Genomic DNA, 14,054 nt, shown 5'->3' with positions numbered 1-14,054 from the left:
ATATATATATATATATATATATATATATATATATACACACACACACAAAATCTCTCTTTTGTATTTATTTATTTGTTAATTGTTAGGCTTCTTGATCTGGGACCCGAGTCCGAATATCCTACCATAAACATGCAAAGGTGAGCTGGTATGACAATAAAAAAATCCTTGAATCTTTTGTCCTCTACTGGTTGCCCTCAGGGCTGTGTTCTTTTGCCATTCATTTTACATACAAACAATTATCGCAGCAAGTTCTCACAGCATCACATTTATTTATTATTATTATTATATTAACCTTTATTGAACCAGGCAAATCCCACTGAGATCACAGATCTCTTGTGCAAGGGAGGTCTGGGCCTGAAGGCAGACTAGCATGCATGTTTTTGGTCTGTGGGAGGAAACGGGAGTCGTCGTCATCTTCTTTCGGCTTTTCCCTCTTCAGGGGTCGCCACAGCGAGTCATCCTCTTCCACCTCACTCTGTCCTCTGCATCCTCTGTCCTCACTCCAACTACCTTCATGTCCACTCTAACTGCATCCATATATCTCCTCTTTGGCCTTCCTCTTGGTCTTTTTCTTGGCAGCTGCATTTCTAACATCCTTCTACCAATATACCCATGGTCCCTCCTCTTGACATGTCCAAACCATCTCAGTCTGGCCTCCCTAACTTTATCTCCCAGTTGTTCAACCTGTGCTGTACCTCTGATTATCTCATTCCTAATCTTATCCAGCCTTGTCACTCCTAAGGAGAACCTTAACATCTTCATTTCTGCCACTTCCAGTTCTTTCTCCTGTCTTTTTGTCAATGCCACTGTCTCCAGACCATACAATATAGCTGGTCTCACCACTGTCTTGTAAACTTTTCCTTTGACATTTGCTGACACCCTTTTGTCACTAATCACTCCTGAAACTTTTCTCCATTCACTCCATCCTGCCTGGACTCTCTTTTTCATCTCTTTACCACACTCCCATTTTTCCTGGACAATGGACCCCAAGTACTTGAAGTCCTGCACCTTTGTGACCTCTGCTCCTTGTAGCCTCACTGTTCCACCAGCCTCCCTCTCATTTACAAACATGTACTCTGTCTTACTACGGCTGACTTTCATTCCTCTTCTTTCAAGTGCATACCTCCACGTCTCCAAGTTATCTTCCACATGTTCCCTGTTCTCACCACAGATCACAATGTCATCTGCAAACATCATCGTCCATGGGGATTCTTGCCTGACCTCATCTGTTAGTCGGTCCATCACCAGAGCAAACAAGGAGGGGCTCAGAGCCGATCCTTGATGCAATCCCACCTCCACCTTGAAGCTATCTGTCACTCCTACAGCACATCTCACTACTGTCCTGCTGTCCTTATACATGTCCTGTACCATTCTAAAATACTTTTCTGCCACTCCAGATTTCCTCATGCAATACCACACCTCCTCCCTCGGCACTCTGTCATATGCTTTTTCTAAATCCACAAAGACACAATGGAGTTCTTTCTGACCCTCTCTGTACTTCTCCATCAGCATTCTCAAAGCAAAGATGGCATCTGTGGTGCTCTTTCTTGGCATGAACCCATACTGCTGCTCACAGATAGTCACCTCTCGTCCAAGTCTTGCTTCCACAACTCTCTCCCAGATCTTCATCGTGTGGCTCATCAACTTAATTCCCCTGTAGTTGCTACAACTCTGTACATCACCCTTGTTCTTAAAAATGGGCACCAGCACACTTCTCCATTCCTGAGGCATTTTCTCACCCTCAAATATGCCATTGAATATTTGAGTCAAAAACCTCACTGCCATCTCTCCAAGACATTTCCAAACCTCCACTGGTATGTCATCAGGTCCTACTGCCTTCTCCATCTTCATTCTTTTCAGAGCTTTCCGGACTTCACCCTCACTAATCTTTCCCATTTCCTGGTCCACAGTTTCTATGACCTCTACTCTTCTTTCTCTTTCATTCTCTTCATTCATTAGCTCCTCAAAGTACTCCTTCCATCTTCCTGTCACACTCTCCTCACTTGTTAGAACATTACCATTCCTATCTTTAATAAGCCTAACCTGCTGCACATCCTTTCCAGCCTGATCTCTCTGTCTTGCCAATCGATACAAGTCCTTCTTGCCCTCTTTAGTGTCCAGTCTTCCATACAACTCATCATACGCCCTCTGCTTTGCCTTAGCTACTTCCCTCTTTGCTCTACGTCCCATTTCCTTATATTCCTGTCTCTTCTCTTCAGTCCTCTCACTGTCATATTTCTTCTTGGCTAATCTCTTTCTTTGAAAGGCATCCTGCACTTCACTATTCCACCACCAGGTTTCCTTATCATCCATTCTCTGTCCAGATGACACACCAAGTACCTTCCTACCTGTCTCTTTAATTACTGTTCCTGTAGTAGCCCAGTCATTTGGAAGCTCTTTCTTACTACCCAGAGCCTTTAACAGCTCCTCTCTGAATTTCTCACAACATTCTTCCTTCTTCATCTTCCACCATTTGGTCTTCTTCTTTGATTTTACTCTTTTTCTCTTCTTCACAACAACAGTCATTCTACACACAACCATCCGATGCTGTCTGGCCATGCTCTCCCCTGCCACAACCTTACAGTCTCCAACCTCCCTCAGGTTGCCTCTTCTACAAAGAATGCAGTCGACCTGCATACTCCTTCTTCCACTCTTATAGGTCACTTTATGTTCCTCCCTCTTTTGGAAATAGGTATTGACTATAGACATTTCCATTCTCTTGGCAAAATCCACCACCATCTGTCCTTCCTGGTTTCTTTCCTTGACACCAAACCTACCCATCACTTCCTCATCTCCTCTGTTTCCTTTACCAACGTGTCCATTCAGGTCTGCTCTGATCATTACTCTCTCCTCCCTGGGAATACTCTCTATCACTTCATCCATATCTTTCCAAAATATATCACATCCAACCTGTGGAGCATAACCACTAACGATGTTTAGCATTAGACCTTCTACTTGTACCTTCAGGCACATAACCCTATCTGACACTCTCTTCACCTCTACTACATTGTTTGCCAACTTCTTCTTTAGGACCACCCCTACCCCATTTCTCTTTCTATCCACACTAGGGCTAAGTACCGAACCGAGGTTCTTTTATGGCATCGACCGAACTTCACCAGTCGGTGTATGTATTGAAACATCACTCTTCTTTCGGTGTCAAGTTTCAGTATTGGCTGTAACGTGTCACGTGGTTTCAGCATGCAGGCAGGCAAAACACCAGACATATGACAAACAGACTACACCCAGATTACATCCAGAGCTGTATAGAGCTGCTGTACCTAATCTATGTATAATTATGTCTATGGTGCTGGTGACGCCCACAGACGGGTTCACGTGTGCGGCGCGTTCGACAACACGTGCTGCAGAAAGTTGCTCCGTGTTTTTCTAAGAGGAGAGAAGAGTTCATTAGCCTCCCCCCTACTCCTCCCCCCTCCTCCTTCTCCTCTCACCATTAAAGTCAGCATGTGAGTAGAGCCTGAACATCCTGATTCATTATCTCCACGACCGGACTCTTCATCAAAGAACTCCGAGGACGTCTCTGTGAGTTTTAGCTGGTGAGTTACGTTTGTTAGTGTAACTGCAGCTTAACACGTACATCGCGGTGAAATAAATTATGATCCATGTAACGCTAACTTTAACATATTAGTGTGTAAATTTATTTTATCTACGTAGCTAGCTAAACTCAGAAGCTAACTAAAGATTGACAGTAACATAAATCTTAGCTTGTAGAACTGCTCGTCCTTACAGTCAGCTTCTTAAACAGTTCACTAATGTTCACTGTTTATGTTCATGTTCTCCTCACATGAGGTTCTGACCCAGATGTGAGGAGGACAAAAGAAAAGCGAAGTGGGGGCCACAGGACAATCAGACTTTGTTGTTGTTAACAATTTGCTGCTTTTTCTACAGTGGAGCTGCATGTTGGAGGTAAATTAAACTTTAAAGGATTTTGTTGACCAGTTAAACCTTTATCTCTCAGCCTAGAACATGTTTTTTGAGCAATAATAACACAACCATGTTATTGTTGATGTTTTGTTCTCATGTCAATTAGGGAGATGATCAGAGCCTTAAACCCCAGAGATCCACAGAGAAGATTCAGGCAGAGACACATAGGTGCAGAAGTCTGCATCAACTCTACCTCATTGAATCCAGTGACCTGCTGGTGGAATGTGAGGGACAATATGTCAAACTGCCAACCAGGTATCTGTGTGTGCAACAATCATCATCTACAACCTCAGAGTGAACATTTTCTACTGCTGGAGACACCATCAGCCAGGAGTGGGCTTGTTTGTGTCCAGAGAAAACAGACATGTTGATGTTTCTGAAGAAAAACAGTTCAGTGAAAAGGTCCTCAGTGTGAAGCAGTGAGCATTAGACACTGACGTGTCACTGGTTTGTAACTGGTCTTTTGACCTGGAAATTATTTGTTTGTTTTTATGTAAGAAAACTGCTTGGAATAGAAAAATACCAAAGTTAAAAAATAAAACTCACAATTTGTACTGTAATGTGTAACGTAATTTTATTCTTGTTAGAATTAATAGTAATTACAAAATTGGTACCGAAAAAAGAACCGTCCAGGAACCGACACCGAAGTGAAGGTACCGACACCGGTACCGATTTTTTTAGAAAGGTACTCAGCCGTAATCCACACCATGGTAAAACAGTTTGAACCCTGCTCCAATGCTGCAAACCTTGCTGCCCTTCCACTTGGTCTCTTGGACACATAAAACATCTACCTTCCTTCTCTGCATCATGTCAGCCAGCTACCTTTGCCTGTCATTGTCCCCACATTTAGAGTTGCAACCCTCAGTCCTACATTCTTCACTTTCCTCTTCTCCCTCTGTCTCCTGGCACGTTTTCCTCCTCGTGGTCTTCGACCGGAGGAAACCGGAGCACCCACAGAAAACCCACACAACCCTGAGAAGAACATGAAAATTCCACACAGAAAGACCCCAGGCTCAACCGGAGATTGAACCCAGGACCTTCTTGCTGTGAGGCAACAATGCTAAATACTAAGCAGTCGTGCTACCACATTTTAAAGTTTGCCGATGACTGTCATCCTGTCCCTTCTGAGCAGTGATGACCCAGACACTGGGCCTGTGGTCAGGGACTTCACTGACTAGTGTGAGTCCTTTTCAAAGTTAAATTTTTCTAAGACAAAGGAGATGATCATTGATTTTAGAAAAGACACTACAATTGCAGATCCTGTGGTCATTAACTGTGAGGCTGTCCAGGTGGTGAAGCAAGATAAATATCTGGGAATTGTTCTTGATGACGAACAGACCTTTGACCCCTATGTGAACTCACTTTGTAAGAAGACCCACCAGAGAATGTATTTTTATCAGAAGCTCTGTGGTTTAATTTTGATTCTACTTTTATGAGAATGTTTTATTGAATCTCTTTTAACTTTCACCTTCATCTGTTGGTTTGGACTGTTAACTTGTAAAAACAGGAACAAACTCTCAGGGATAGTCGGGATGTGCAGCAAATCTGCTGGCATAGACCTACAGAACCTCGCTGACCTACAGAACCTCGCTGACCTACAGAACTTTGCTGACCTACAGAACCTCACTGGCCTACAGAACCTCACTGACCTATAGAACCTTGCTGACCTACAGAACTTTGCTGACCTACAGAACTTTGCTGACCTACAGAACCTCACTGGCCTACAGAACCTCACTGACCTATAGAACCTAGCTGACCTACAGAAACTCGCTGACCTACAGAACCTCACTGACCTACAGAACTGCACTGATTCTGGCAGATCCTGATCACCACTCCATGGTGAGTTCAGGTTGCTTCCATCTGGACGCAGGTATCTGCTGCCCAGATGTAGAACAAACTGACTGAAAGTCTCATTCATCCCTGTAGAGATCAGTCTTCTTAATGAACAGTAATTATTTCTGTTCTGTTATTTTAATGTCACAATGTCTTGTCTAGTATGGATGTTTTATGAGTCTACTGACTGTGAAACTATTTGCCCCTTGGGGATAATAAAGATTCTTGAACTTGAACAGTAAGGTGTTAAAATAAAAGCCATTATTTGTTTGACATAGCTATTTTGCGTTCACAAGACAGAAAGAGACTCATGAAGTTATAAATATATTCTATACTTGCTATATTTTATTTCCAATAACTTGAAGGCGTTCAGCAACTCTCTAGTGAACAAACCTAGAGAGCCAATCAGATTTTCCCAAATATCAATGTAGTCAATGTTTGACCGGAGCGTTGGGTCGAGCTTCCAACCACTTCTCACGATGTAAGATCGAAAGCAAGTTTTGGGCATATGTAGTTTCATCACATGCCACTGATTGGCCTTAGAGATAAACCTTTTAGCTTAATCTGATAAATACAGTATGTATCAGCTAATAATGGACTGCATTTCTTCTTTAACTGCTCATTCATTGCTGGATGTTTGCCTTCTGACATCCAACATACTGCACATGCATGAAAGTGAGCGCTGTTTAAAAAAATGATCTTTCCTATTAAGAAGCTCTCTGAGGTATTTAGGAACAGAGACGCTACCCAAAAAACAACAGCAGAACTTTCTGTGGTTGCATTCACTGTTTATGCAAATTATGCATTAGGATAAATGGTGCAGGTGCAACAACAAGTCTGTAATCCTGTGAACAATACATCGGTGCTTCTTATGAACTTCTGTGACCAGGAACATCCAACAGAAGATGCTACAACCCAATGTGGAAGAATCACAATTAGGTCTCATCAAGGGTTGTCAACTCACCTGCATATTTGACCTTCTTTTGCTTAGTGAAAAGTTTTTTCAGTGGGGGGACTGTTATGGCTGGTCATAAATTTCAACTATGACAGTTTGGTTGTCCCCTCAGTAGCTAAAAGTCATCTGTAGTACAACAGTAGGGCTGCAACTAACAATTATTTCAATAATCGATTAATCTGACAATTTTTGCCCGATTAATTGATGAATCGAAAAAAAAAAAACGTTTTAATTATTACCTCTTTATTCCAAAATTTGACTGACATAGTAAATCGCACAAAAAACAGGTTGCTACTCGACTATCCTGTTAGTAAAATACTGAATAATAAAAAACTTACAAGTTGGTCAAATACTTTCAATAAAAAATAAATGTACACAAAAATATATACAAATGTATGCTTTATACCTGCACAATTATGGAAGCCATTATGTCTCATAAATCAAATTAAAATGGATTAATAGAATTGCTTTTTCATTTCAAAGTCAAGCTGCATTTTTTGACTCATAAATAAAATTACAAATGAATAATCCAAACTGCATTTTCATTTTCTTCAAGACTGCTCATTGTGTAAATTAATTAAAATGATAAATAAAACAACGTTTAACATTTAATTTTCAAAATATGTCCCAGTAAAAAGTGACCAAAATTCATTTTGAAATGTCAAATTTGAAAATTAAAATGAAATAGCAGAAATGCTTTTTCATTTCAAAGTCGAGCTGCATTTTTTGACTCATAAATAAAATTAAAAATAAATTATTATCATTTTCTTCTTTAAGACTGCTCATTGTGTAACACAACTAGAGGAAACTAAGAACACAACTGCTTTTTCGTTTTCATGCCCCACTCCTGCAAAAAGTGTTCCAAAAATCAATCTGAATTGGCAATTCCAAGCAGTGCAGGAGAGTGACGTCATTGCTGCCTCACGCCATAGATATAAACACTAGATACAGCATTGACCACTATCGCCTATTGGTAAAAAAACAAAAAAACAAACTATCGCCATTGGTGCTGACGAGCTGTAGGACCGCCATCTTGGAACAGTCGACCGCTCCACTTAGTGTAACCTGTTTGTCAGGAGCAATGAAGTATCTGCGCGTTTAATCAGTCAGAGCTGAAAACTAAATTCATTCTCACAATTTTTTCCTCTGTAAATCTTAGACGTACAACCATTAAAGCTGAACACATGGTTCAGTGTATTTAAATATTCTTGGTGGAGTTAACATTAACACTAATAAAATATTCTTATGACAAGTTTTGCAAAACTCACAATCACTGATACATTTATATATATATATATATATATAAAAAAAAAAAATATATATATATATATATATAATATAAATATATATATACACACACACAGACATATACATATATATATACATATATATGTATATATATATATACATATCTATATCACTGTCATATATACACAGATACAGGTTAGTCCCATTGAGCCACGAGGACTCATTTACAAGAGAGATCACCTGGGGCGGCTGTGGCTGAGTGGTTAGAGCAGTCGTCCTCCAATGCAAGAGTTTGGGGTTTGAATCCACCAGCAGTCACATGCTGAAGTGTTCCTGGGCAAGACACTGAACCCCTCATAGCCTCTGATGTGTGTCCCATAAGTGTATGAATGTGATCTAAAGCACTGATTAGTCTCTTTAGAATGATTTGTTCAATTAGCTTTGTAGAGATTTAGTAGAGTGCTGTATGAATGGGTAAATGAGGACACAGATTGTTGTGTAAAGCACTTTGAGTATCTTGATTAGATAGAAAGGCTCTATATAAGTACAGTCCGTTTACCATTTAACAGACTGAGGTACAAACTCAGAGAATAGTATTCTTGTCTTTGTTTTTTTACACTTTATGGATGCAGATGGAAACATGTTACAACATTCTGAGTTTTGTGATAAATTTCAAATATGTTGTACCCAGGCAAAATATAAACAAATCATCAAAGCCTTTCCTCGTCAGCTTATGGTAGACAGGATTTAATACATTCCAAGATGTCCCCTCTTTTACTGACACTTTGTACTGAAGATTTCGATTTTTGTGATGTCAGATGTAACAAGTTTATGCGAAGCTGCTTATCCCATTATACTGGTGCACTTAAAAGGCAATATATCCTGAGAAATTTCAATAAAGAACAAATTAAGAAGATTAGAACCAAATATTTATCTTTTCCCCTCTCATCCGAAATTAAAGAAGTGCAATTCAAAATTATAAACAAATTTATCCAACCAATGAAAAGATTGGGAGGGCCTTGCCAAATTCAAGAAAACGCAGTCTTTTACAGCATAAATTACAGTGTTTTATAATGGTCACGTGTATAAAGCTGCGTTCAATGCACAAAATAAACGGTGTCAATTTCTGCGTTTGGAAGGCAGGCATAAAAAAATGGCGTTTTGGGTGGATTTACATTGTATTTTATGGCATAATCCAAATTTGTTTTGCGTGAGGAAGCGTTGTAAATGTGTGTCTTGCCTAATCATCATCCCCGAACATAAAAGATGCGTAACACTGGGCAGCGTGAGGCAGCAATGACGTCACTCTCCTGCGCCGCTTGGAATTGCCAATTCAGATTGATTTTTGCAACATTTTCTGCAGGGGTGGGGCATGAAAATGAAAAAGAAGTTCGTTGTTAGTTTCCTCTGTAGCTGTGTTACACAATGAGCAGTCTTGAAGAAGAAAATGAAAATGATTTATTTTTAATTTTATTTATGAGTCAAAAAATGCAGCTTGACTTTGAAATGAAAAAGCATTTCTGCTATTTCATTTTAATTTTCAAATTTGACATTTCAAAATGAATTTTGGCCACTTTTTACTGGGACATATTTTGAAAATTAAATGTTAAACGTTGTTTTATTTATCATTTTAATTAATTTACACAATGAGCAGTCTTGAAGAAAATGAAAATGCAGTTTGGATTATTCATTTTTAATTTTATTTATGAGTCAAAAAATGCAGCTTGACTTTGAAATGAAAAAGCAATTCTATTAATCCATTTTAATTTGATTTATGAGACATAATGGCTTCCATACACAATATATAGCTACGTTGTAAAATGTGTCCTTGAGGGAAGAGTGTAACCTGGATTAAAAGTGTGGATCTTGTAGTGAAGCCTTCGTCTTCAACCATCGACAGAGGCCTCATGTCAGTGACGATCATGTTCAGGATGCTTTCAGTGAAGACAGCTGCTTGCTGTGGTGTCCATGATGTCTGTCCATCATGAAGGCTGTCATTGTTTGTTGCTGTTTTCTAGAATGAGAAAGATAGAATGGTATATATTATAGTATAATTTACAGCAAATCAATAATGCCATGTTTCACTTACAGTGTTCGGTTCAGGCAAGTAAGTAGCCCAAAGAGCAATTAAACACACACACAAACACACACATATAAAATACTAATTACACACAATTGAGTAGATGAAATAAATTACTTTAATTCCTGTTTAAATGCAATTCATCTTTCCAAACATGCAGTGTCTTCACTCAAACTTTGCCAGCAAATTAAAAGTTGAAGCTTAATCATTAAATTATTATCTTTGTGTTAGATTTATTTATAAATCACATTTAAACACTGCTTGTACCAATTAAATGAAATAAAAAGTAACACACGTTCTCTATCACCGTCATTAATCAGCAAACAACCAGCAGCTTCAGGTCAGCTACCAGAGAGACTGATGTTACGTTTTCTCACATGGAAACAGAACAAATGTAGAATATTGTAGAGACTCACTTACTGCTGCTGCTCCTTCATCCACACCGCGGTGAAGTTAGTTTACGACTTCGAAATGTTTACGTTTCATCAGCGTGGTTCTCCTGTGTCATGTCATCACTTTTCAAAGCTGCATGTTGCGCAGTTTTTAATGTGTGAAGCGTCAGATGCTCCCACACTTTTGAGGACTTGGGTCGAACCATTTTCTCTGCATCGGTCATTTGTTAAATTTACTTAAATTTCTTTGAAAACACCGTCTCTGCTCTGCTTCCACCTCCCCCCCTCGCTCTGTTCAACTCGTGCTGCAGAGTTGTTGTTTTTTTCAAACTTTATTCAGTCACGTCAGCATTGACAATGAACTGCAGATGAACAAAACGGCTCCGCAGCGCCGTAAAACATGCATAATCGCGCGACACAACAAATCGATAATGAAATTCGTTGCCAACACTTTTAATAATCGATTTTTATCGATTTTTATCGATTTTTATCGATTTTTATCGATTCGTTGTTGCAGCCCTATACAACAGTAAAATAAATATAACTATATAGTGCTAAATGAGATGAAAACCTGTGCTGCGGGTCCCACGAGGTCCAATACTGAGCTCTCTTCTCGTCTGCCCAGTTCCATCATGCCTTTGGAGCGATGTCCATTGAGCAGGTTCTCTGCACTGCGAGCAGGAGACTGGGGGCCTCCACCATGAGAGATGGATGAAGAAGCTAATGTGTCCTCTATGTCTTGGTGCATGTCCATTCTGGTAGGCCAAGACTGCCTGTAGGGACAAGCCAGAGACAGGTCAGCTCTGAACAAAATGTTTTTCTTTCATTCCAATGATTAAAAACAGTTATTTAAGAACTCTTAAGAGCAATAAGGCCAAAATAATTTGTCCCTTTGAGCCATTGCAAAAAAAAAAAAGTGGATTTCAAAAGAGTAAAACACAAGTAACTTCAGTGTTATTGTAGGAGACAATTTGAGTGAACAAACTATTTTCCATTTGCAGGACCATATTAAACGTGGGTTGAAGAACTTACAAACACAGGTATTTTATAAGTACAGTATTATGTTATATTTTAAATTAAAATGCGGGGGATTAAATAACTATGTTGGCAGGTAGAACCAACAGTGGGGTTAAATCCTAGAAAACAGTTTCAACAAACCGACAAAATGAGTGTAAATATATTTACACACACACACACACACGCGCACACACACACACACACACACTAGTGCTGAGCAAAGATTAAATTTTTTTAATGGCAGCATATTTTTTAGATTAATCTCATTATGCACAAAATTAAATTATGACTCAAAGACATTTAGAACATTTTTAAGGTACTGTTTTATATAAAAAAAAAGGTTCAATATGTTTTCTTTTTTTTTCTCCACTTGTCCTGTCCGGCATTGTGACACTTAGAATTATTGTCTGAGTGTCAAAGTGATGCCCAACAGATTTACTTTCACAAGCAGAGCATTATGGCTGGCCTTAATGCTCCATTTGACATATAAATTTAATTTTATTAGAATATGTATTGGGTTTGTTTCAGATGTAATGGACATGGGGACAGAAAACAAAAAAGATAAAGCAGAAAAGTGAGAGAAAAGTTAAAATGTAAAGAAGGAGATAGGAATAGAGGAGAGAGAGAGGGATAAAGAGAACACAAATCAATATCATTGAAGTCTGCCTCTAGACCTGCAGACCGACCCCCCCCCCCCCAACAAAACCAAGAAGCCACAACAACAAACAACTTATATAATAATAGTTATAACATCATTAGAAAGTATTTTATACAGTACATGGTAATACAATATATATTTGATGGCCACCACAACCCAACTGTGTGTCTGATAAACACCTGAATCTAAACACCTGTGTGAGCATGTTATCACTATAAGGTTTCTCCATAAAAATGTTCAATAGTGGATGTGGGGACCCATAAACTCGTCCCCACAGGACACGAAGGTAACACAGGGAAGACTAGAACCACAGACACACAGCGGCCCCCAAGCCCGGAACTCCGGTAGTCTCCCAACAGGGACACCCGCACCCCAAAGGGAAGTAAAGGGAAGCCCTGGGCGATCCCCAGCAACCACAATGCAGAAACCCCCAGGAGGCCGTAGCGACGAGTCAACAGGCCCCGCCAGCAACCCGCCCCTCCAGAGTGGATCCAGCCATGGACACCAAGTCCCGAGGTCATACCACCCCCCAACAGAGGCCCGACAGAGCCACGGCACCCAGCCCCCCGCAGGCAGCCACCAGGGCGGGCCCGCACACACCCCACCACCCAGCCCCAGCTGCTGAGAGCTGCCAATGCCCCGGCGGCAGGGGGGCCCACCACCGGAGGGGAGCACGACCCACCAAATGGGGGGCCAAAACTGGTCCAAGACAGGGAGCCACCCAAAACCCAACCTGAGACAAACAGGCATACAGAGACAGCCCGACAGAGCCTCTGTCGGGCTGTCCATGCGCCCCACCTGTCCAACAGTAGCTATGTTTACATGCGCAACATTTTTTGACCGGATTGAAATGTTTTCAGATTAAATAATTCAAATGTATTGTTTACATGGGCACAATCAGTTCATGACTAGCGTTTACATGCATCGGACTTTGTTCTGAACAGCAGTGCTGACATGCGCAGAGTGGTAAACTCTCCTTAAAAAAAACACAGAAGAAGAAGTTCTACTTCCGGGATGAATGTAAACAAACCTGAGCACCCAAAATGAACCGGGGACAGGTTTTAATGATGGTGGAGATGTTACTGCACTCCCTGACTGAGCTACAGGTAATACAGATCATTTTGAGCTCTTTCAAAGTTTCTAGTAGAAATGTTGTGTCGCTCACCGACCAGTTTTGCTTCCCTGACATGCTAATATTATTAGCATTAGCCAGGCAGAAATAGCAAAGTCGCACATGCGCAGTCAGGTCAGTTTTTCACGATCAGATAAAAATGAACAGATCAAGTATTTACATGCGCTCCAATCGGGTTATGGATCGGCGTAAACCACCCGTTTCGTTCTGATCACAAATTATATCGGATCGCCCCGAATACACAAAAAATAACCCGAATGAAGTGTTTACATGACACACTTTTAGTCCGACCAGCCATTTGATCCGGTTACTTATGTCCATGTAAACATAGCTAGTGACCGCAAGCCGGCCCCAAGCCGGGGGCCAGAGCAGCAGGGGAGCAGCAGCCGAGGAAGGCCAGCCCAACGCACCAATGCATTCCTAAAGCCCCACACCACAGGCCCGGAGAAGCCCCGGCATGCCACCCATGCACCCCCCCCCCCCCCCCCAACACACACACAGCACCCCGCACCGTGAATGTCATATCAGGCCGACCAGCCAGCACTCCGTCGAAGTGAAGCCACGCCCCCGACCGCAGCCACGCACTACCAACAACCACACACCCACAACCACAGCTGACCCCCCCCGCCAGAACCCGGCAGCCACCCCAGCCAAAGGGCTGGCCATCAGAACCAGGAAAACTGATCAAAGGATCCAAACAATCCAGGGAGAACGGGAGCACCAGCACCACCCTCAATCACCCCCAAAGGCCCAATACCCATCCACAGCCCAGACCCCAACCAGGCAGCCTACCCCCC

General features: G+C 41.1%; 1 protein-coding gene across 1 annotated transcript in view; it reads right to left on the bottom strand.

Moving 5' to 3' along the window:
• snrka (SNF related kinase a) overlaps positions 1-14,054 on the bottom strand; it is a 142,650-nt gene that overhangs the window by 1,864 nt on the left and 126,732 nt on the right. The window contains exon 5 of the mRNA XM_037677324.1: positions 11,022-11,223. Within this exon, the coding sequence (XP_037533252.1) occupies positions 11,022-11,223 (202 nt within the window). The remainder of the gene's footprint in view (positions 1-11,021; positions 11,224-14,054) is intronic.

Source organism: Nematolebias whitei, chromosome 5 (assembly GCF_014905685.2).
Source record: "Nematolebias whitei isolate Nwh7 chromosome 5, NemWhi1, whole genome shotgun sequence".
In the NCBI taxonomy this organism is placed as follows: Eukaryota; Metazoa; Chordata; class Actinopteri; order Cyprinodontiformes; family Rivulidae; genus Nematolebias; species Nematolebias whitei.
This window is presented reverse-complemented; position numbering and strand designations above follow the sequence as displayed.